Source organism: Thamnophis sirtalis, unplaced genomic scaffold (assembly GCF_051295495.1).
Source record: "Thamnophis sirtalis isolate CommonGarterSnake01/CBP01778 unplaced genomic scaffold, rThaSir2_p1.2 scaffold_3, whole genome shotgun sequence".
Classification (NCBI taxonomy): Eukaryota; Metazoa; Chordata; class Lepidosauria; order Squamata; family Natricidae; genus Thamnophis; species Thamnophis sirtalis.
In genome coordinates, this window is record NW_028261383.1 from 158999031 (window position 1) to 159023146 (window position 24116).

Here is a 24116-nt window from a genome sequence, read left to right on the forward strand (position 1 = left end):
CGACCGTGGCCCCCAACCTTTTGGGCACCAGGGACCAGTTCGTGAAGAGAAGTTTTTCCATGGACCAGAGGGGGTGGTTTTTTGTGTGCGGCTTGTATTCCACAGATGGGGCTTTGCTTGTTTTCACGGCCCAGTTTCTGGCATGCCATGAACTGGTACCGGTCCACAGACCAAGGCTTGGGGACCCCTGTTCTAAGAGAAATGAAAGAACAGAATATTCCTCCACAAGCAAACATTTGACATTTATTGAGTGTTTTCACTTGTTCAAAGCATCTGTGTGATTCCATATAATTACTATTGAATTATAATTCAATAACGCCAGAATGAATTAGTTTACTCCAGTGGTGGGTTACGACCGGTATGCCCTGGTACAAGCATACTGGTGCCTGCCGGGAGCACCAGGTATCGTTCCAGTACGGTGCTCCGGAGGGCCCACCCGCCTGCCCGCGCTCATTACTGGTATTTGAGCTCTTCAGGGCTTCCGTACACGGAGCGTACAGCGCCTTGGTACACTCTACCAAGCAGTTGGAGCGTCGCAGGCGGTAAGTATGCATGCGCGCGCTGCATGCGTTCATGTGGTGGATGTCGGGCCCCATTGCACCATACTGGTTGTACCGGGATCTGGAACCCACCACTGGTTTACTCTTATAGCATATGACAGATCTAAGACTGACTAAAAGGTCTAGAATAATCTCAGGAAAGGTGCCACTTCAAAACCTGGCATTTTTTAAAGTAGACACTTCTCAGATCACAGTTCATGTTTTTAACCAGGATATTAAGCCGTGGAAAAGAATGATAGAGTGGGGAGGGCTTTTAAACCCACTGAATCCAAACTTGTGCTAAGGGCAAGAATTTAAATTAAAGCAACCCCAACAAATGAGAGCCAGTATGGTCTAGTGGTTAAGGTTGCAGGCTAGAAAGCAAGAGATTGTGAGCTCAAGTATGGTATAGTATGGTATGGTATGGTATGGTAGTTTTATTTATATGCCGCCCTTTTCCCTGGGGGGACTCAGGGCGGCTTACAATTCAAAAGGAAGGGAGGACATACAAATTAACACATAAGACAGTACATCGTTAAAAACACAACATTCATACAATTCGGGTGGGTTGAGGTCCTTAGTCCCAGGCCTGTCGGGATAGCCAGGTTTTGAGGGCTGTGCGGAAGGTCTGGAGGGTGGTGAGGGTACGAATCTCCACGGGGAGATCGTTCCATAGGGTCGGAGCTGCCACCGAGAAGGCTCTCCTCCGCGTGGTTGCCAGTCGACACTGACCGGCTGATGGAACTCGGAGGAGGCCTAATCTATGGGATCTAATTGGTCGAGAGGAGGTAATTGGCAGTAGGCGGTCTCTCAAGTACCCAGATCCACTACCATGAAGAAGTCCTGCCTTAGCCATGAAAGCCAGCTTGGGAGACCTTGGGCCAGTTACTCTCTCTCTCAGCCCAACTCACCTTACATGGTTTTTGTCGTGGGAAAAACAGGAGAAGGAAGGTGTATTGGACATATTGGCTGCCTTGAGTTATTTTAAAAAATAATAAAGGTGGGAGATGGATGGATAGACTAGATTGAGTGACAGACAAATGCTGTCTTGTCTCTATTTGACCAAGTCCATTAAAATGGGGGCTAAACCGCTCCTTGGGTAATTCTCATGTACTATGGAACTGTATCTTAAGCTTTATTGTTATTTGCCAGTGAAATCCATCACTCTGTGTCCTGCACTCTTGAACAATGGAGATCAATCTTGGCCTCCTCCTTTGTGGCATCCATTCAGGTATTTGAAGATTACTGTCATATCTCCCCCTCAATTCTTTCAATCTATCTTCATGGGACTTAAATTCCCTCCCTCCTGTAGGTCATTAAACTCATTTAGATCAATCACCCTCACATCTCAGTCTAACTATCTCATAGAACTGTAAGCATACGTTATAGCCTTTTCCTCCTGCAGGATAAAAACATTAGGCAACCTAATTAATGAACAGAACAGAGATTTTACTCCATTCCGCCTCTTCTTTCTTTACAGTCATCAGGGGAGGAAAAAAAAGCTTATCGCTAAAAGCATATTTTCAACTCTCCCAAGAATTCCATGTTACATCAGTCATTTTTATAACAAGGCTGCCAGAGTGAAAGCAAGTGTGGAGTTGTGCTTAAGAGTATGGAACTAGGATCAGAAGAGACACAGGTTCAAATCCCCACGTAGCCATAAAGCTCACTAGGGTTTGTGAACCAGTCACTAATATCTCAGAGAAGTACTTGAGTGGGCAGCAAAGAAGGGAGAGAAAAGTCCCAAATGTATTATTGAAGGTTTCAGGGAGTGAAAGCCAAGCTATTAAATAAACAAGACACAGTACAATAAAATTGCTCCTAATATGATATGGTAGAGGGGAAACCAAGAGATCATTATGTACAGCTTTCTCAATCTGGTTTTCTCCTGGTGTGCTGTGACTAGAACACCCACAGGATCCAGCTAATGGCCACGCTAGCTGAGCTTCCTGAGTGCCGTAGTCTTAATCTATCTGGAGCTGGAACCATCAAGTTCAGGAGATTGATGAGTATTGGTGGTTAAAGTACAATGTAGTGGTTAGGGTACTGGTCTGGAAACCAGGAGATGGTGAATTCTAGTCCCATTTTAGCCGTGAAAGTCAACTGGGTGACTTTGGGCTAATCAATCTCTCTCAGCCCAATCCACCTCACAGGGTGGTTGTTGTGGGGGAAATAGGATGAGGGAGTTTTATGTATGTTTGCCACCTTGAGTAAAGTAATAAAGGTGGAATAAAAAAATACAATAAATAAATAAATCTGAAATTACCTATCAAGAAAGCAGTGAAAAATCCTAAATCTAACCTCAATTTTTGTGAAGAACCAGTCTGCAAGCATTAACAGAAACATAATACAGAAACAAGACCTGTCCTTGTTTGGCCAACTCCTACCAAGCGCAGGGGAATCAGGAGTCCAGGTAGTTCAAATGAATATTTATTCATCATTAGTAGGTCATTATTAGGTCAGATTCTTGTACAGAGCTTTAGCATACAATAAACATTGTACGCTAAAGCTCTGTACAAGAATCTGACTTACTAATTGTGAAAGCTAGGAATGATGATGCGTTTGAACCTTCCCTCCAGCTCCAGCCTGGTCATCTCCTACAACTCCACTGGAAACATGCGAAGTATTGTTCATGAGTCTGAGACTTTCATTTAGAAGATCAGCAGAAGATTTCAGCCTGCTTGTTCCTAGGGGCTGACACCAAGTGATCTCCATTGTCATATCCCAAGCATCAGGTTTTTTAAAACTCCAAGAAGCCCATTGCCTACCAGTCCCCTGATTTGGGTCAGCAGTAAAACTGAACTTGGAGCAAGAAGAATTGGAACATTTGAGAGAAACGGAGCTGATGCAGGAGAAAGGCTGCATGGTATATGAGGTTAATCGTTAGACATTGAGCATCTGCAGCCCCTTCCCCCCCACCCATCACATGCTATTAACAGTCATTAAGGCCAATAGGGAAAATCTCACACTGCAGAAGTAGTTTAAATTCTGCAGATTCAATCCCTAAGGAAATATAATAGCTGATGAAATGCTAGCTGTGAGCAAATTTTTCCAGAGCTGGAAGTTAACCTCAATTCTCACCTCATTATGGCAAATGGGGTGCAAATGTTGACCAGCAATTCAGAAAATCAGGGTCTGAGACCTCCACCAGAGAGCTGAACCACAATTCTTTCAAAACAGAATTTGTCCCTCAAAGTTATAAATACAGTAAAATATTTGCAATTGCCATAACAGAAACCCAAAAAGAATAAAAAGCAAAACAAGGAATTAGAAATAAGAAAACAATGACTAAATACCTCAGTACATAACAGATGCTATGAACTTTAATTCTCATGAGAAACTTTCTTTTTTCATGGCAGAAGGATTTCTTTTCCTTCTACCATGGAAACAACCCTTCCTGCCATTAATCTAGGGTCAGTTAAATGCTTGGAACTGCCTTTCTCCGTTTCGGTATTACATTTTGTTTAAAGTGCTTTCTATACATTTCTGACATTACAAGTTCATGTAAGTTGAAAAATGTTTTCAGTGAAAAGAGTGTGCCTTTATGATGACACAAATGCCAGCCAATAAACATTATGCACACTGACTTCCCTGATTCTCAATACGATTATATCCCACCATTCAAATCAACAAATCAAGCACCCTTCTCTAACATGTCGTCTTTGACAGGGCTGATGTAATCTCCATCCGACCTTAGATGACTAGGAAATTCAGAAGCTAGGAGGCAGCTTCAAAAATTCCCCAATTAGCTTATGAAAAAATGGAGGGAAAGCGATTTGCTGCTATGTAATCTTCCTGAGATAAGAATGCTGTACAACTCTAGAAATACCCTGGGAACCAAGGCCTTTTGCCATATGCAAATAATATAGGGGAAAATACCCAGAGGAAGAAAGATCTGTCATATATACTAGTCAAGGCAAACCTTTTAGATGCTGGGTGCCCAAACTGTGTGGGTGCGCATGCCCAAAAAGAACATGCGCATGCACAGACATGTATGTGCATGCGCAGACATGCACGCATGTGCAGCAGAGACCCAAAGACCAGCTGGCTGGCGGGAGATCTCAACACTGACAGCGTGGCAAGATCTTTTTCTTTTGTGAGTTTCTATTTTGTCATTTGAAGGGAACAGAAGCTCATGAAAGAAACGCCATGGAAATCTGACTTGGGTCAATGGCGAGCATGGCAGCAGAGAGGGCTCTGCGTGCCACCACTGGCACGCGGGCCGTAGGTTCGCCATCACGGATATATACTTTATCAGTGACTTTCAGGGTTGCCTGGAGCAAACTGAATATAGTTACTGAAAGCCCTTCGCTCTTTGTGTCAAAAAGTCCTACCCCATTGCCTTCCAAAGCCAACCTGGAACCTTAGGACACAAAGCTGTTCAAATGATTGAAGTTTAGGGATAATCAAGCCTGCTTGGGAACAGTTTTGGGTTCTTCAGAAGCAAGAGCTGATTACTCTCAAACTATACAATTTTTCATGACATCCTCAGATTGAGCATGACCTTACCGCCCTTGTAATTTTCCCAAGCCTAAAACGATGACTTGTCAGAAAAGGATCTGCTTACAAATAATTGTACTGAGAATATTTTCCCCTTTTAAGGATATTTCCTGTTTATATTGCTGGGCGGCCTGTTAGTTTAAAGAACCAATTATCAGTTATGAGGAACTGTACAAAAAAATTCAGTCAAATCCCTCCAAGGACACTTGCAGTAGTAAGACGGCAATGTCAGTGGCTCAAGCGTGGGAAACAGGGAAGGAAGCAGTAATCAGAAATATAGGGTAGAATGGGGTCAACAGCAAAGGTCATATTCAGTCTGTGATGTAGGAACCATTGTGGCATCATTCCTTGTGCCCTACAGATGGCATGCCAGCACTATGGCTTTTTCAGTCTGAAATCCAGAGGAGGGACGCAGGCCAGGGAAGAAACCCTGGTGCTTCTGATCCTGAATGCTGCAGATGCTCCCATACCACTAGCACAACATTAGATATTATTTAGATATAGGGAGTAAGGTGGAAGAAGTTGACTTGCTGGCAGATACTAAAGAGAAAGTGATAACTTTTTATCTTAAAAAGTATTAAGATGGGAATCAGAACAGTAGGCTGGGTTGCCATTAGTAACACCTTCTCAGACTCAACTGAACCATGAAAATTTGCCTATTTTAACATTTAAAAATCTCTCTTTAGCATCCACAGCTTGCCCGGTTAGCTTACTGACCCAGAACCACCCCTCTTGTTATACTATATTAGCTGAGAAAGCTACAATACCTCTACATCTCGCTTCAGCTTTTCCATGAAGTCTTTTTTGGCCTCTTCACTGATGTACACTTTCTGGTTCATGTTTAGGAAATCAATGTCTTTCAGAGTTGGAAGTTCCTTGCCCTGGAAAAGAGGACAGTGCATGAAAAAGAGGCAGAGGAAGCAAGTCAAACTTCAACTTTGCTGAACCCAAATTTGGATGATGGAACTAGAAGCAATAAATGTGGCAATTTAAAAAAAAACATGAAGGTTTTTTGTGTACATGTACTATAGAGTAGAAGATTTTCATTTTGTGGATTGTGTCTTCCCCACGTATAGGCCATGGTTTTCTATTGTGGTTTCAATGTAATTTTTAAACTGATGATCTGATTTTAGGTCATTCCTTGGTGGAAAGATGGGACAAAAAAATGGCAATTACAAATCAATGCAAGTAACCCCAACCATATAATTGTAAGGTAAGATAAAGATATTTTAAACACCCCTCAGAAAAGAGAAGAAAATATCTGCTCTGTTCTCACCAACAGCAGAGTTAAATTAATTAGGGAGCTTATACCTTTCAATTGTCAGTTTAAGAAACATAAATAGTCATTCTCAACCTATTTTGAAAATGCTCTTAAAATAATTCCCAGTAAGTAGCACTTCTGTCCAATATCACGTTTTTCTATGGGCCCATTAATATAAGCGTTTTGCATTTAAGTTCTTAAAATAGTAGTCAGTCAGTCAGTCTGTCTGTCTGTCTGTCTATCTATCTATCTATTTATAATAGCTAGCTAGCTATTATGTACATCTTGTGTTTATATTTAAAAAGAGAAAGCTCATTTTAAGCTTAGAGTGATATCTCAAGAGCTACAAAAGAGGAAGTGAAAATACCAGGGGTCAGGGTAACAATGCAGACAGTTTTATTATTTTTTTCTTTTATTATAAAGGGGCTAAATCTATTTTAGATTTTGTAGGTCTCTGACTTTAAAATTGTAGGAAATTACATCAACTTCAATTACATTAACTTCAAGTGAAGCATAACATAAGACGCATAATAGGGTACTCCAGCAGTTCCAGAAAAAGTTTGGGGATGTAGGTTATCCATCTTTGCTTTAAGAAAAAGCAAAGGCTTCCTTGATTAAGTTCAACTTTTGATGATTTTATAGGTTAAACATTATCCTGTAGTGAGGTATACACATTATTCTGTACTTTGTCCAACTGGTAGTGTACTAGATCGTGCAAATCCTATAAATTTAGGTGAATCCTTTTGGATTAGGTACCTACTACTCAGTTTCTTGACCTGGAACGTCTAGTAGCCTTCTAGTGATGATACCATTTAGAAGCAACAAGGGCAGAAAAGTCCATTTACTCAAATGTAGGAGATTGAGGATGGATATGACAACTTTTTGATTTGTTTTCAGTCTTCTGCACACCATTACTATTTTTAAATCAACCCTCACCGCTCCAAAACTGAAAATTAAGGAAAAACCATGCCAGTGAAATGGATAATTTTTCTGCTTAGTGTTGATTCCATGTTTTCAGCAGCTTTCCAGGAGTCAAGCAAAAGAGAGTGAGAGACCACCTACTCCTGGCTTAGCTTTGGGTATGAATTCAGCTAATTGTGGTTTATGAAATTAAAAAACAGTAATGTTTAGACATAATCTGCATTACCTTTGTACAGACAAAGCTATAATACCATGTTGAGTTGTGTCAACAAACTGTAAACAACCCATATCAGGTTAACATGAAAATGCACCTATAATCACCAATTACCTTCTCTTTGTCACTGGCTTCACGGGATATGAGTGAACCCTAAAAAAAGGCAAGAACATAAAGATTTCAGTCTAGAAAACATGAGATAAGGTGTGTATTCTTGGAGCATCTTTCAAATTAAAGAGTTAACATAACTCAAAATTATTTAAAAATGGAAGGGAAATGGGTTCATAACACCAGAAACCTTAAAATCTCAATGGACAGTGAAGAGCAGTGGTGGGATGCAAAAGTTTTAATAATGGTTCTCTGGGTATGGCTTGGTGGGCGTGACAAGGGAAGGATACTGTAAAATTTCCATTCCCTCTCCACTCCAAGGGAAGCTTACTGCAAAATCCCCATTTCCTCCTGATCAGCTGGGACTCGGGAGGCAGAGAATATATGGGAACGGTGCCAGTCAGAGGTGGTATTTAGCAGTTCTCCGAACTAGTCAAAATCTGCTGAATACCACCTCTGGTGAAGAGTTACGTTAAACCTTCCAAAGGACTGCCATAGCAGATCATATATTTATTAAATAAAATCATAATAACCACAGTCAATTTAAAAAATAAAGGTAAACGTTTCCCCTGTCCAGTTGTGATTGACTCTAGGGGTCGGTGCTTATCTAGGTTTCCTGGCAGAGGGAGAAAGCATTGTCCAAAAACATTTTCATGGTCATACGGCTAGCATGACTATAGGCCAAGGTGCACGAATTAAAAAATATAAATTACAAATCGTTTCATGATTAATGCTATCATTTTAGGTGGCAAGGAAATTAGTAAGGAAATCTCTCACTTTTCTATAATCTCTTTTACCTATATCTTCCATTTATCTCATCCGAATGCTTCAATGCTATTGGCTGTTATTTCCTGACTGGATGGTTTGAAGGAGGAGGGGAAGAACCTTTATGGTGCTTTGCATAGTGGTTTTATATTCTGCCTGCAGGGTATATGTGTGTGTGTGTCTGTGTGTGTTCTCCCTTCCCCCTCCAATATTTGAAGCAAGTATGTCCTAGTATTTAATGAGATGGTTACAGAGGCTCCACGGTTGACCAGTCATTTCTTGGCACCCAGAAAAATATGCACACATATAGAGACTTTAATGCCATTTTTGACAATAGGCCTACCACGAATTCATAGCAAAACTGTCTTTAGCAGGACAAACAATGTAAGAGTAATACTGAATGGGCAAAAGTTTTCAACCATTTCCTGAACACATTGGTTTACATTTATTTTTGGCATATCAGCAGATCTGAAATGGAAGGTTTGCAGCCTAAAAAACAACGGTACACAGTGTAACACTTTCACGATACAGATTAATCACATCCTTTATTCAATCGGAACATATGTGGCAGGCATTTTTTTTTACTTAATAGAAGGAAGAGAAGAAACTGGGAAAACATGACTTAATTAAAGCTACCCAGAGGCTCTTAATGAAGCCAGCATATAAACCTACACCTCACCCCACTGAGTTCTAAAACCTTGGTGGATGGATTTGTTTTGTTTTTAACTTTTTTTTAAAAAAAAAAGACTTCAGCAGTCAAAAAGGAAGCTTGCCTTGTCAGAAATTCAACATGCTATTGTTATACCACCATGAAACTGGATCTACACCAAACTTGATGCCTTCTCTCTCTAAAAAAAAAAAAAACACCGTCTCGATAGAACATACTTGAGATGTCTCAGAACGTGGAATAATCTTATCAACACCAACTGAGAATCCCCCAGACCATCTGCTCTTGCTTGCTTTTCCCCCCTCCCTAACCTTCTGTCAAGATACACCCCCTTGGTGTCCTTGTCACTAATGCCTTTGTTAATTTCTACACCTTCGGGCCTTTGCTATACCCACCCACAGTCTCTCCTTTTTACAATGCTAATTTGCCTTGCCTTTCTATTTTCCTTATTACTTTTTTATGTAACCTTCTGAGCAGGGACTAGACTATATTGCTTCTATACTCTGCAAAGTAATTGCAATACCCCTTGGCATCAGATAGAGAAACGACCCAACAAATTAAATCTAGCTCCCTGCTCCAAAGCTTCCCGGAGAGATAGGCTAACCTTCTGAAGAGTTATAAACATATTGGCAGCATGAGCATCCAAAGCGAGGAAAGGTATCACTTGAGATAGCTAGGCTTTTATTAGAGACCTAAATTTCATTCAAAAGAAAAAGAAAAAAACACTCTATCCCTTGTAGACTCCAGAGATAATTTTGATGGAGGAATAGGTCAAGCATTAAAAAAACGCATACATGGAAAGCAGCCCAAATCTCTCACATTCAATTCACTCACACTGCCATATCATTTCTGCCCATTCATCCTTCTCAGACTGATTCGACTTTTGGGACTTGCATTAATTTCAGGATAAGTAGCGTGTTAAGCATAATCGCGGCAATATTTTGCCATCAAGAAATATATTAAGAGCCTCTGCCAATTACTTAATCTGCATCTCTGTATAATATGTGTACTAACAAGCAATTCTCGGCTGCATTTTGAGCTATAGCCCTCTGTGGCAATGCAGTTTCTAGCCCCTGTCCCCTCCAGAGAGAGAAAGAGAGAGAGTGGCCCCCTAAAACACTTGTGAATGCAAACACTGGTTGTAAATTATCCACATAACCTTGGTATGAGAGAACTTGCTTTAAGTCAGCATTTAATGATGTGTAGCCGGGAGTGGACACGACCCGTCTCATTTTCCCAGCTTAGCTTTTCAGCACAAAGTAGCGACCTTGCATTTGAAACCATTCCTCTCGCTAGTGAATTCCCCAAGGAAAGAAGGGGGCTCTTGCGTGGCAGTCCTGAGGCAGGATATGGGGAGGGAGAACTTGGCAGCCAGAGCCATCTAAGCTACCTTAGCAGAGGCTTTGGGACAAGGAACCGGAAATGAAGCACAGGCTTCTGAGAGAATGTCCTTATCGCTTTGGTTACTCACCAGCCCAAATCCCACTCCAGCTGGGGCTCTGCAGGACTAGCCCCACAGGAAAGCTGATGCAGATAGATGGGAAATGGGAGAATAAGTAGTCCTCGACTTATGACAATTCATTTACTGGCACTTCAAAGTTACAATGACCCTGAAAAATGTGACTTACGACAGTTTTTTACAGTTATGACCTTGGCAGCATCCCCATGATCACGGGATCAGAATTCAGATGTGTGGCAACCGGTTCATATTTATGACCGTTGCTGTGTCCCAAGGTCATATAAACCACCTTTTGCGACCTTCTGACCAGCAAAGTCAATGGGGAAGCCAGATTCATTTAACAACAGAAATGTTGGGTTCCACTACGGTTGTAAGTCGACTACCTGTATACTACCTGTATAGCAACAACTGATGTTTAACAGACTATCAGGAAAACAAAATGGATCTTCTCCAATGGGCAACTATCAGATCAGAACTAGACCCCTCCTCGGATAGAACCTAACTCAGCTCTGACAGAAAGGAGTAGAGGAAGCTCAGGGAGAATGCTTTGCTTGCTTTAGGACTGAGGACTCATTTCTGACCTTAACAATAACTAATTGGGTACAGTAGTGGGGCGGTGTGTGTGTGTGACTCCCAAAGGATTTTGACTTTGAAACAGATCTACCTATTGTGATCTCCTCTTTGAATAGGCCACCGGAGTCCATGATGCATGAAGAGAGCTACATAAGCAAAAGGCAGTCCTGGCCCTAAAGAGCTTATTATCTAAATTTAGACACTGTGGCTTGATGATGAGGGAGTCAGGCAGGCAGTGGCAGAAGATTCATGGAATGAATTAAGCGCATCCCAGTCTGCAATCCCACATCACTCACTCAGGAATAAAACCTCACTGAACTTGGGAATGGTGCTTCCTCCCAAGTAGACACACTATCCTTTCTGTTATGGATAAGGTGGTTAGAAAGGTGGTGTCAGCTGCTAGCTCTGTGAAGCCTTTGACTAAAACCAGCTGTTTGGGGCTTAGCAGAGTTAAGTGGGCAGAAGTTTGATCAGATCTGTGTACCCAAGCATATATAGCATGAGGCTTTACTGTTAAATAACGACCCCATGAGCGCCCTTGTCTCACACCAGATAGAAATCATGCTTGCTTGTCAATTTGTGGCACAAAACCATTTTAAGACACTGCCAGTTGAGGCAGCATTTTTAATAAATGGTATTTGCATGACCTTTTATCTTAATTACTCCTGTATGATGATTATACTTTTTATAAAATAATCAAAAGAGAATGCCTTATTGAGAAATTTGATTATTACAAGGTAAGGAGATTAGATACCAAAACTCTACTTAGGGCTGTGCAGTTTCCCAAATCAATTATGCGCTGCTCCCTTGTCTCAACACTTTCTGTTCCCAAAGGGAGAGAAGGGGATGTTACGGAGACAATGGCATCCACACGCCAAACCCACTAATGCTAAAGCAACGTAAGGACAAGGATGTCACTATGCAAATATCACAACATATTTGTATTAGTCTATTACAGGTACATAAGTTTCTGTAATTGCCCGATGATGTCAACACACATGTATCATCTTCCTCCCTCCCCTTCCCCAGGAGAGAAAGATCTGGAAATCAATATCTCTCTAAAGCTACATGTGGCATTGTGCTAAACAGCTATGACTGGGAATTTTGGAACATAGCAGTGAATATGGGCTGAGTCAGAGAAATGAGCCAAAACTCCTGACAGCCCACCTCCTCCTTGTAACAAGTCAATCCATTTGTCTGAGTGTTTTGTTTCAAAACAGTGTATCAGGGGGTAATTGAGCTAAACCACCAGTAACACAACGAGAGCCAATTTGGTCTAATAGTTAAGGTGCTGGCCTAGGAACTAGGAGACCTAGTTCTTGTCCCACTTTAGGCATGAAAGCCAGCTTGGTGACTTTGGGCCAGTCACTCTCTCTCAGGCCAAACCATTTCACAGGGTTTCTTGTTATAAAGGAAACAAGAGGAGGAAGGAACATTAGATATATTTGCTGCCTTTGAGTTACTTGTAAATAATAATAAAGGCAGGATAAAAATCAAATAACAGATAAATAATACTATTTCCACATATACCAGCATGCATACAGTCATGTGGAAAAAAAACAACAACTTTGAGTTCTATGGTTTTACATATCAGGGCATAGTAAAAATCACCTGGTCCTTAGCCCATTATACCATGTTCATTAAGATGAACATGGTATAATATGTCATGTGTTGTTGTTCAGCTGAGGTTGTATTTGCCTTCTTTTAAGAACGGCTAAGGACTGGATGGTTTTTACTATGTCTTTATATGTAAAACCTTAAGGGAATGTACTTTCATTTTCACATGACTTAGGTAAGCACCATGCAAGAGATGAATAAACAGAGACAGAGACTTCATTCACCCAGTGCTTTTTCTCCCTCGTCCATTACCTTCAGATCATACTTTCGGTGTATAGTGAGTCTGTGACTAAACATGTTCCTCATGACCAGCATGTAGCTCTCCTCGTTGTCAACACTGAGCCGGTACATGCCCAAGAATTGGGGCAAGAGGGTACTCCCATGACATTTCACAATGTACTGAAAGAAAACAGTGACAAAAACATTGTAAAATGTTGTGCCAACTCTCAAGGAGCCTAATACTGGTGGAGGCCACACAGGCATATTCTGTGTGGTATCAGATCCTGTCAGAAAGCAAATGGTTGCTGATCTCAGAATAAAGTCCATGCCTGACAGAAATCCAGTTTTCAAACACTCGTGCCCCTTGGTACATACAATAAGTGCTAAAAAGGCAATAATACACATTATTATTAATAAAGAATGAACTAATGGAGATTCCCGGCAAATTTCAGATTCTAATTTTGAACACAAGTATGAAAGATGGAAATGCATAATTTGCATCTTTGAGGATAATCAGACATTACTGAACGAAGCAGCTCTCTGGCTACAATCTCCAAAGAACAAATGCACCACCTAGTGGGGGATCGTACATTTTTAATCACTGTTTCTCCGGAGAGTAGACTAAATATCATTAATCTTTTTGTTTTTCTAAATGTCAAGCTTCAGAGCTTTCTGTTGAAAAATACATTTCTTGCTCCCAAGGCGTGAAGCAAAGCTAGAACACAAGTGTCTGTTCCTAATCAAATCTCAGGAATAAACAAGGAATTCTTTAGACTGTGACTGGGCTTCAGTCTTTGCTGTTCCATGAACAGCAGAAAAAATGTATGCACAGATCCGCAGTTGCCTACATTTACATTTGAGTCTGATGAGCTCAAAAACTAAGCTTCTTTTTAAAACACGTTTTTGCTGTTCTAGGGTGCATCCATAAAGAAATTCAGACAAAAAGTGCCCCTTTTCTCTTCTACTCCTGAAACTAGGAGGGTTTTATATTTAGTTAATACCAGAGACCACCTGGAAATCTCAATCTCAGACTAAGAAGTCAGGAATAAAAACCCTGGAATAACAAATAATATTATAATCATCCAGGGTTTTTATTCTTGATGTTTGCCCTGTAAAGCCAGACTGGACTTAAAAGAGAGGTTTTACCCTTTTTATCAAGACCCCATTGACCCCACAGCTACCTGACCCTTGTTAGCAAAAAAATTTTTGGAGGGTGAGGCTTTTTTTTTTTTAACCAATGTATATTGCGGGAAAAGAGGAGATCAGAAGGGAAATTTCCCTTCTGTAACCATCTTCCAGTTAGCCAATCTTTGGATTCAAATCAAATAAACTTTCATCTAGCTATAATCCACCCTGAAGCCATTATGTCTGCAATTTGTCTTACCTGATGATAATGTGATAGAAGGCTATGCACATCAGCTACGTCTTCACTGGTTATCTCTTTTATGACCACCGTCCTGTCATAGGACAAGAGAAAGCGACCCCCACCCTCAGTCTCATAGGTTGGTGGGCTACGTGTTAGGGAGACCTGTAAAAAAGAATAAACAAAGCAAAGAAATGTTCAAGAGAATTATGAAAACTGCTGAAGGAATCTTCCACGTGCAGATCAGGTAGAAGAGGCTTCACCTAAGCAAGGTCTCAGAATCCTCCTAAAGTGTTCCATTCCTTCTGACAATGCTCCTTCAATCAGCCACCTTCAAGTGGTTTCCTGCCTAGGCAAGGGGTTGGACTAGAAGACCTCCAAGGTCCCTTCCAACTCTGTTATTCTGTTCTATTTCAGATCCCAGTGGGGCACCATATGAGGGATCTTTGACCACTCTCATCCAGCTTGAGTCACTCTATGATGTGAGAAGCTTGACTAAGAACTATGGAACAAGGTAGGCACACTGAAAAAAACACATCAGTTTCCATGTTAGAATTCCAATTACTCATGTGTTCAGGCAGCTTCCAAAACAAAAGATCACAAAGGGGGAAGGGGGGAAGAAACAGAGAGAGAAACAGAAAGAAAGAACTACAAGTCACACTTATAAAATTACAGTATGAGGAGTGGCTTATTGTGCTTTTCTACCAGAAGGCACAAAGAGACATAGCTGTGCCTGCTCCAGCTTCAAAGAATACCTCCAAAATACTCCTGACAGCTCTCTCTCTCCTCCCTCTCTCTCTCCCCCTTCCCTTCCCCCCCCCCCCGTGTGTGTGTGTGTGTAAGAACATAGTTATAAACAAGCCTGGCCTCAGGCTTCCTTTTCCACATTTCTCTTTAGCCCATTCTCTGATCTGTAGCTGTTATATAAGTACTAGACGCATACAACCTCTCGTGTGGCAACATACCATTTCTAAGCTACTGCACTTCTGGCCTTTTTTCAACATCAATATTTTGATACTTTGGAAGGAGTTCAAGGAGTTTCAGATATAATCATTTTCCCTACCTTTCCCTTAACCTTATATGATGGGTCACCATCACTGTTTTTACAGAGCAGGTGGGGGAATAAGACTAAGCGTATGTCATGAGTAAAGCGGGTCTTGCTAGTAATCCAGGACAAAGGCAACATTTCAACTGGAGCTCCTAGCCCCTCTGCTACCCTGAACCCACTTCTACTAAATGGAAGAACCAACTAGTATGATGGCATCTGCAAGAGTAATATGGATTATGTATGTAGACAAGCATATCTAGAAACACAGACACTAATACAGTTACTGAATACAAAAATCCACTGGTTTAACATTAACATTAGTTTTGCTCAGGAGAACAGATTTGAACTAGTCTCTTCTGGGTTCCCAAACTGAAGCAAAAGTAACCTTATAAAAGAGTTGTAACTGTATGTTCTAGTAACATAGCCTATAATTTCTCAATTTAATTATTAGAGGAATATGTAGTACAGTTAGTTCTCAACTTAGGATCACAATTGAGCCCAAAATTTCTGTTGTTAAGTTAGACATTTATTGAGTTTTGTACCATTTTATGACCTCTTGCAACAGATGTTAGGTGAATCATCTCAGGTGTTAAATTAGTAACACAACTCTTAAGTGAATCTAGCTTCCCCATTGACTTTGCTTGACAGAAGATTGCAAAATGTGATCACATGACCCTGGAACACTGCAGATGTCATAAATATGAGTCAGCTGCCAAGCCTTCTCGGTGGCTGCTCCAACCCTCTGGAACGAACTCCCCGTGGAGATTCGTACCCTCACCACCCTCCAGACCTTCCGCAATGCCCTTAAAAGCTGGCTGTTCCAACAGGCCTGGGGCTAACGACTTGTAACCCCACTCGAATGGTGTGACTGTTGTGTTTTTAACGGTGTATGACTCTATGTTTTGTAACTTGTCTGTCTTCCCCCCCCCTTCAATTGTGAGCCGCCATGAGTCCCCTCAGGGAAAAGGGCGGCATACAAATAAAGTATAAAATAAATAAATAAATAAATAAATAAATAATAAGTATCTGAATTTTGATTCCATGACCGTGGGGATGCTGTAACAGTCATAAGTGTGAAAAATGGTCATAAGTCACTTTTTTCAGTGCTGTTGTAACTTTGAATGGTCACTACATGAACTGTTGTAAGTTGAGGACTATCTGTAATACACTACACAATTTGTTTAATTTCAAACATGATTTATTAACACTGGGCTTGTTTCTGTAAAGTCAGTAAATGTATAAAAGAGCTAAATCAACCAATCTACATAAAATCAAACTAGTTCTACTAGATTAACAAAACATCTGGCTACAGCTGGAAAAACCCGGGACCCTCAGGTCTTTTAGGTATTCGAACTCTTTGGGATAAGGTGGTATTTACTCACTTGATAATCCTGATCATCAATGTTGAAGCGTTCACGGAGGTTGCGGAAAACCTGTGGACAGTACTCCTTAAATTTGAAGTGACCAGGCAAGTTTTCCCTGCAGGAATATAAGTAAGTAACATAGTTAGCTGCCAAGCCAAAGTTTAGTCTGCAAATAGAGCATAACAAGGCAGACAAGAGGCCTGATATACTTTAGAGGAGCAGAAAATGAATGGAATGTTTTTATTTCACTCCTTAAATAAAAACACAGCTCATCTGGCCCAACCTGCTCTCCATTGTAGTGATTCATATATGGAGGGGAAAAAAATGTTTGTTTTCCCCATCCTGCATCCTGAAATGCTACAGGCCATTTCATCACCTCGTCTGGCATTCAGGCGTACCCATTTCTGCTACGGAACGAACAAGCTCACTTTTGGAAGAACACTGCATTATATCTCATTTGTGTGAATACAAAGGCCCTACTGTTTCTTTTATCAGAAGAGGAGCCTTTTTGACAAGTGAACAAGGCTTTAACAGGAATAGCTGCCAATTACAGTTTAGAAATCTCAGTAATCTATGGCCTGTGCTCCATAATCCTCTCACCAACAGCCTCTTCTAGCACACAGTGTAATCCTCCATTATGAGGGTTGGTTACACTACTGTTCAGGCAGAAGAATCTTCTTTTAATGTAAAGCATTAGGTATCTGACAGAAAAAGGCAAGCTCTCAGCTTGTACTACCAAATAATGACATACTTTTACATAAAGACAGATTCAAGCAATGTAATATTAGGATTTTCTAAAATGGTATTTTAAAAGATAAACTAAATCATATGTATATACTTGTGTATACACACACACATACACACACAGAGTAAAAACTATGTCCCAATCAAATTATGTGAGAGCCAGTTTGACGTAAAACAGGAGGCTAAAAACTGGGAGACAATGAGTTCTTGTCTCGCCTTAAGCATGAAGCCAGTTGGGTAACTTTAGGTAGGTAATTCTCTCTCAGGTCTAGGAAAGAGGCAAACCGTTTCCAAAAATCTTGTCAAGAAAATTGAAAAGAATTGTCAAGGCAGTCACTAGGAATCACTCAAAGGGGAAGAACAAGAAAAAAGAAATTATGTAAATAGTTCACAATTCAAACATTTTGCAATTAAGTTACTGAAAAACAAATCATGCAAAGATATAGTAAGTTAAACTTATGTATTATGCATTCCAATAACATTATGCATTATTGGAATGCATAGCCCAACCTTTCTAGCAAATTTTAATAAACTATACCCATCCATCCATCTGGATGACCTTGGCCCAGTCACTCTCTCTCAACCCAATTCATCTCAGAGGATTGTTGTAGGGAAAATAGGAGGAGGAGGAGAGGTATATTCCCTATCTTGAGTTAGAAAACTAATAAAGGAGGGATATAAATAAATAAAGTACAATATTCAAACACTATCTCATAATCCCAAGAAGCAAAATATTTTACTTTGTTTTATTTATTTTTTTAAACAGAAACTGGCCCCTAAAGAGGAGAAAATAATGGACTATTAACATTTCCTAGAATTCAGTCATTTTAATTCCCTTTTCTCTCAGCAAATCCCTTTTCAGTCGAGTCACAAGTAAAACTATATTAAAGGGCAGTAGAGGTTTGATAAAATATAAAAGAAAGAAGCTCCATTGCAGCACAAAGAAATGGAAATGAGCAGAAGGAGATTTCAGTGAAGAAGGATCATAATCACTGTAGAAAAGCTAATATCATAATCTGGCTGGGAAAAAGAAAACGCTTAAGATTAGAAGCAGGAGTTACCTGAGCGAGGCTTTCTGCTAGACTGTAGGTGGTTTATGTATTTAGTTATTGTAAATAAGGTAATCTATATAAATAGATTTATAAGGCTTAATCAATTTTAATCAATTGTAAGCCACCTGAAGTCACCTATGAGTTATATAAAGCTATATAAAGTTAATAATAATGTAATTTCTTTATAAAGGATAAAGAGATATACACACTCAGACCAATCAGAAAAGCATATCATATCTGCCAACTTTGTCAGATTACAACTTCCAGGCTCTTCAACTAGCACAGCACTGGTCAGCACTAGAGAAAAATGGCTGCATTAGGAGAATCTTTCATCTTTTGAGGGAAGTTTGTACCTGGAGGTATATTATTTGGGAGTAATTGGGGATATTAATCCTTCCCATCACGGTGATGTAGATGGACAATATTAGGCCGCATGACTTAGAACATTCCATGTAGGAAGCATGTGCATGTACTGTGCAAAACTTGCAATGCCAAGCTTAATCCCCTGGTTCTAATTACTAGACCTCATTTGAAAGAACTGGAATGAGCTTTGCCCCAAAAAACTGCAGTGGACCTGCATTAGGCTGAAATTTGGATTAGGAAGGTCATGCATCTGTATCTCCAGCACTTTCCTCACCTGTTGAAGAGATGATTGTTCACCTTTACTTTAGAATTGGCTTTGAAGTCATCAGGGAGCAGCATCACTGGCTGGGGAACTTGATTGAGTTCATTGATCTAACATAAGAAAATGAAGGTAAAACCAGACAAGGTCACACCCAACATCCCACTACCAGATTCAGTTTCACTGAGACAATTCTGCAGTGCTAGCTGTAGTTTGGTCAAGGGCTTGAGAGAAAAGTCCCTGTGTTTTCACCTCAGTATTTCTGCCTGCCAAGAAACTGCAGAACCTCCAAGGCTCGATTGTTTTCATTCTAGACTTCAAATAGGCATCTGAAGCAGCCCGTGACCAAGATCATCAATGATCTTTTGACCTGCGGCTGAAAGCAGCCTGTCACATCATTTTCACCCAGACACGAGTTTTGAAATTTATGTAACAGCCATGTGTTAATCCCTATTGAAACATGACTGTGTGAAAAAAGGAGCGGGACCAATGAGGAATTTTTCTATGGCAGAGAAAATGTATTGCTCTTAGCGATTATGCCAGGAAAATATGGAAAATGCACCAAAAGTGTAATTGCTATCAGAGATGGGCATATAAACCTCAGATCAGCATGACCACATTGAGAGGCACAAAACATGCTTGGCTACCTTTCTCTATAATTTCTGGTAGGAAAAATATGAATCAGAGAAGAATGGGACACAGAGAATTATAGCGATGAGGCTCCATTCTTCATATGTTCCGTTTCTATTGCCTCAAGCAGCAGAGCCAGAGCCAGTTTAAACCAGACTTACAATGATATTATAACAGCTATGGTGAGCTCATATTGAACATCCAGCATTTCTGTTTGGGAGGGGGAGGGGAACCTGCTTAGAATCACATTTCTCTCATAAAATGTACAAGTAGGATCCTTGACATATACTGGGCTGTAGTTGGCAACGGGATATGTATATGTATATAGAGGTGTGTCTGTGTGTGTGTATGTGTATGCATATATGTATATACATACACAGACAGTTTTTTCTCATATAGTCCAGTACCCCAAATTTTGCATCCTACTCTCAGTTGATGTATATTTTAGAAAGTTTTATATTGTCTTCATCTGTTATTCTGCCTAATTGAAGGGTCTGCCATTAAAACAAAAGTTTTGCACAAAGACAATCCAAAGTGCAAAAACCAGATTATTCTTTTATTCTGCATACATTTAAGCAGCAAAATAGCAACACAATGGAATATTCTGATGGGCTGAAGGATATCTCTGAACAATCATATGGACTAGAGGAATAGCTTTAAAAAGTTGTTTAGGAAGTTGAACAAACAATGATATACATTTTGAGGATTTTCTCTCTGGCCCTGCAGAACTACAAGATGATGCAACTCTGCCTTTAAGCACAATTATAATGTAAACATCCATTAATAATTTTTCCACTGATGAAAAGCTTTCAAAATAGCATGCACTTATAAAAGATAATATTGCCATCACAAAAAAGACAAACTCGGAAATATTCAGTAACACCTGAATTGTACTTATGTGAGATCCTGTTATGGCCACAGAAGTTGACTTATTTATGACTTTATAGTTCAAAATCATAGCAGGAATTGAACATTCAAAAACAAATTAGAAGCAATTAATTCAAGCTTGATATGTGCATCAGATCCATTTATGACTGCGTTATGTATTATTTTGAATCAAACTACTTATTGCGCAATGTCTTGCAAATAGGACATTATTATGTATTAAATTACTGAACCTCAGCCTCCAAAAACATCACAGCAGCATATAGGTGGATGCTACCTAATGTTCTCGTACTAGACATTTACTGTAATAAAAGCTTTGTTTTCTTTTGTACTTCAGTCTTCCAAAACGAATGATATAAAGAGATGTCCCCATTTGACTTTAAATGAACCAGCTGTCCTCTTTGCAAATGTTTTGGAAAGATCAATATTGATGTCTATGTTGCAGGGATGGAGCATCTGCAGAAATTCCTTTTGGGTAAAAATCTGCAAAATGTAATGTGCATGAGATAGAATGATCAGTGAGAAAATCTGGTAAATTTGAGTGAAGTAGTATTTTAATTTAGTTCACTGGTACTCCAAATGAAGCCTTTTGTATTAGGACAGTTACCAGCAAGCAACTCTTAATCTCTAACTTAGTTATCTGTCCGTGAATTAAAGCTATCACCTCAAACCAAGCAGAAAACCTATTTGCTCTTATGCTTTATTTGTTTATTTAATTTATATCCCACCTTTATTATTTTTATAAACAAGGTGGCAAGCATATTCTTCCTCATATTTTCCCCACAACAACCACCCACTGAGATAAGAGCCGAGGTGGCACAGTGGTTAGGGTGCAGTACTGCAGGCCACTTTAGCTGACTGTGATCTGCAGTTCAGCGGTTCAAATCTCACCAGCTCAAGGTCGACTCAGCCTTCCATCCTTCCGAGGTGGGTGAAATGAGGACCCGGACTGTAGGGGCAAGTTGCTGACTCAATTTGCTAAAAAATTTGTAAACTGCTTAGAGAGGGCTGAAAGCCCTATGAAGTGGTATATAAGTCTAATAAATAAATAAATAAATAAATAAAAATAAATAAATAAATAAGTTGGGCTGAAAGAGTGACTGGCCCAAGATCACCTAACTCATTTTAATGGCTAATGCTGGACTTGAACACCTGATCTCCCAGTTTCTAGCCTGGTGCCTCAACAATTAGACCAAACTGGCTCACCAAAAAGTTGTACTTCTCAAAATAATATTTCCAACAATTTCTATAGGCTAGACCAAGCATGTCTGATAAGATGTTGCTGTCATTATGGTAAGATATGATAATTTGGGGTTTTAAAAATATAAGGGACTGGGCCATTTTTAAAACTGCAAAATAATATATATTTTCGAGGCTTCCCACAGCTATTTTGCACTTTCAGCCAATATCTTTCCCAAGAACAAGACGGAACATTGCCTCACTGAGCATTATTTTTACTTTATTTCTATTCCACCTTTATTAGCATCTTCTCTCAAATTAGAACAGTGAAATGTGGGGGTGCTGTGAGGGCTTATACATACACAGGTTACTTCCCATTCCACAAATAAAATAAACAGGAGCAAAGGTCAAAAGTGTGTGGGGGGGGGAATGGTCACAAATCACTTTTTCAGTGGCATTGTAACTTTGAATGGCCACTAAATGAACTGTTGTTAAGTCGAGGACTGCAAAGGTTGTTAGTGAGAGGAACCATGATAAGTCACTTTTTTCAATGCCATTGTAACTTTGAATGATCACCAAATGTATAGTTGTAAGTCAAAGACTGCATGTAATTAGAAGCTAATATGGCCTATTTCTAGTTCTACCAGAGGCCTAGAAGGGCAAAGTACTATAGACTGATAGATTCTTGGTCTATAGGAATGAGACATTGCTGAAGGAATAAACTGTTTGGCAAAGCTGAAGTGCAAAGCTAATAAGAGCCAGGAATCTCTTACCTGTCAGCTCTTGGCTTCTACATCAAGTGAACTTTAATCTGTTTAATGTTATCTAATCTTGGTACTTGCCCGGTTATTCTAACAGACTTGATTGGTATCTGTAATGAAATGTTATTTGATGAGCTAAAGCTAGTTTTTATATGCTAATAACCAGTAACATTGGTATTACTCTCAACAGAATTCATGGTTTTAAGACAATTTCACATTTTCAAGTTGCATTTCTTAGATGGTTATGACATATACGCGGCTATTCTGCTCTTGTTAAAAAAGCATCCCCTAAAGAGAAAATGCCACACACTAGAGTCATGTACATTACAACTGCTTGCAAATAACTCATATGGAATCTGGATGTATTGCTCAGTTTCCACCACATGACATTCAAGAATCTAAGCGAGCCAGCTAAGGAAGAAAGCACAGAGAGAAGAACTTTTTGTGGACCAAAGCATCCGTATATTTCCCATCACAGCTTTCTTAATTAGGGGAAATATTTTCAGCTCTGAATGCTGCAAGAACCTCTCCCTTCTTAGAACTTTGAACTCACCTGTTGCAAAATATAGCTGTTGCATAGGAGCAGACATGAAGTCAAAAAGTAGTACTTTGCCACAGCTGGCAAACTCAGGTGATATGATGATAGTCTGTCCTAGTTTCCTTTCCTTAATGGGAAAAAAATACCACCTCCTTTGTATAACTGCTATGAGTCAGAGAATGGATAAGGATTCTGTACCACTCTACATTTTGAAACATACACTGTTTATAGTGTTCTCAATGCAAAACAAGGTTCAGTTTTGTTATCTAAATGAGCCACCATTAGAAGCCGATCCCAAATGGAAACTATTTGGGCAGGGGTGTCAAACTCACATTGGCATGGCGGTGCTACGTGTCATATCAGGACCCCCCCCCTTACCTAAACTGAGTGTGGTCAGCACATGACGGGAGTTTTGACAGCCCTGGTCTAAGGAAAAATAGCTGCCATTGAGTATAGAGGAAAACAGAGCACACAGGGTTAAAAAGTTATTCATACTGATCTAGAAACGTTCTAGTTAAGATGTACCAGAATATTTTCAGTCAGTTTAGGAAAAGATGCCAGGACAAAATCAGACTTTTTCAAATGCATTTTATTCAGCTTCTTTGGCAGTAAAAGAAACCATGCATATTTTTAGGTAAAACTCAAACGCAGCAGTCAAACTCTGAAAGCACCAAAGAGCAAAATGGAAGGAAGCAAATGGCTTTTTGCCCATCAAGAGATTTAGCCTATAGCACCAAAAACAGCTTGCAACCCAGAAAAGCATGCAGTAAGGCTCACGTACCAGCTACCTTCCTTAATTCTCGAATCTGAATTATGCTAGTGTTGCGTCATGAAGCTCATATGCTCTGGGTCATAAAACTGCTGGAATCAGAGGGGAAGGGATTAATGAAGCTTAGAAAGGGCAGACAATGGAATACAGCTTTGCCTCTCTGAGGCCTGCACAAACAAAAAGTGCAATCATTGGTAGGCAGAAATATATGTTCTGCTATCAGATGCCACAAGTTCCCTTCCCATTTCCAACCCATCACATGAAAAGCTGCCTTTTTTCAGAGTCTGAATGAGGACAGACGTCAAAAAGTATAAGGTT

General features: G+C 39.9%; 1 protein-coding gene across 1 annotated transcript in view; it reads right to left on the reverse strand.

The window, feature by feature from the left end:
• The window catches only part of PIP4K2C (phosphatidylinositol-5-phosphate 4-kinase type 2 gamma), a 38749-nt gene that overhangs the window by 12837 nt on the left and 1796 nt on the right, over window positions 1-24116 (reverse strand). Inside the window, exons 2-7 of the mRNA XM_014065595.2 lie at window positions 19052-19149; window positions 16637-16733; window positions 14228-14371; window positions 12877-13023; window positions 7550-7588; window positions 5807-5920 (exon numbers count right to left, since the gene is read on the reverse strand). Coding sequence (XP_013921070.2) covers window positions 5807-5920; window positions 7550-7588; window positions 12877-13023; window positions 14228-14371; window positions 16637-16733; window positions 19052-19149 — 639 coding nt within the window. The remainder of the gene's footprint in view (window positions 1-5806; window positions 5921-7549; window positions 7589-12876; window positions 13024-14227; window positions 14372-16636; window positions 16734-19051; window positions 19150-24116) is intronic.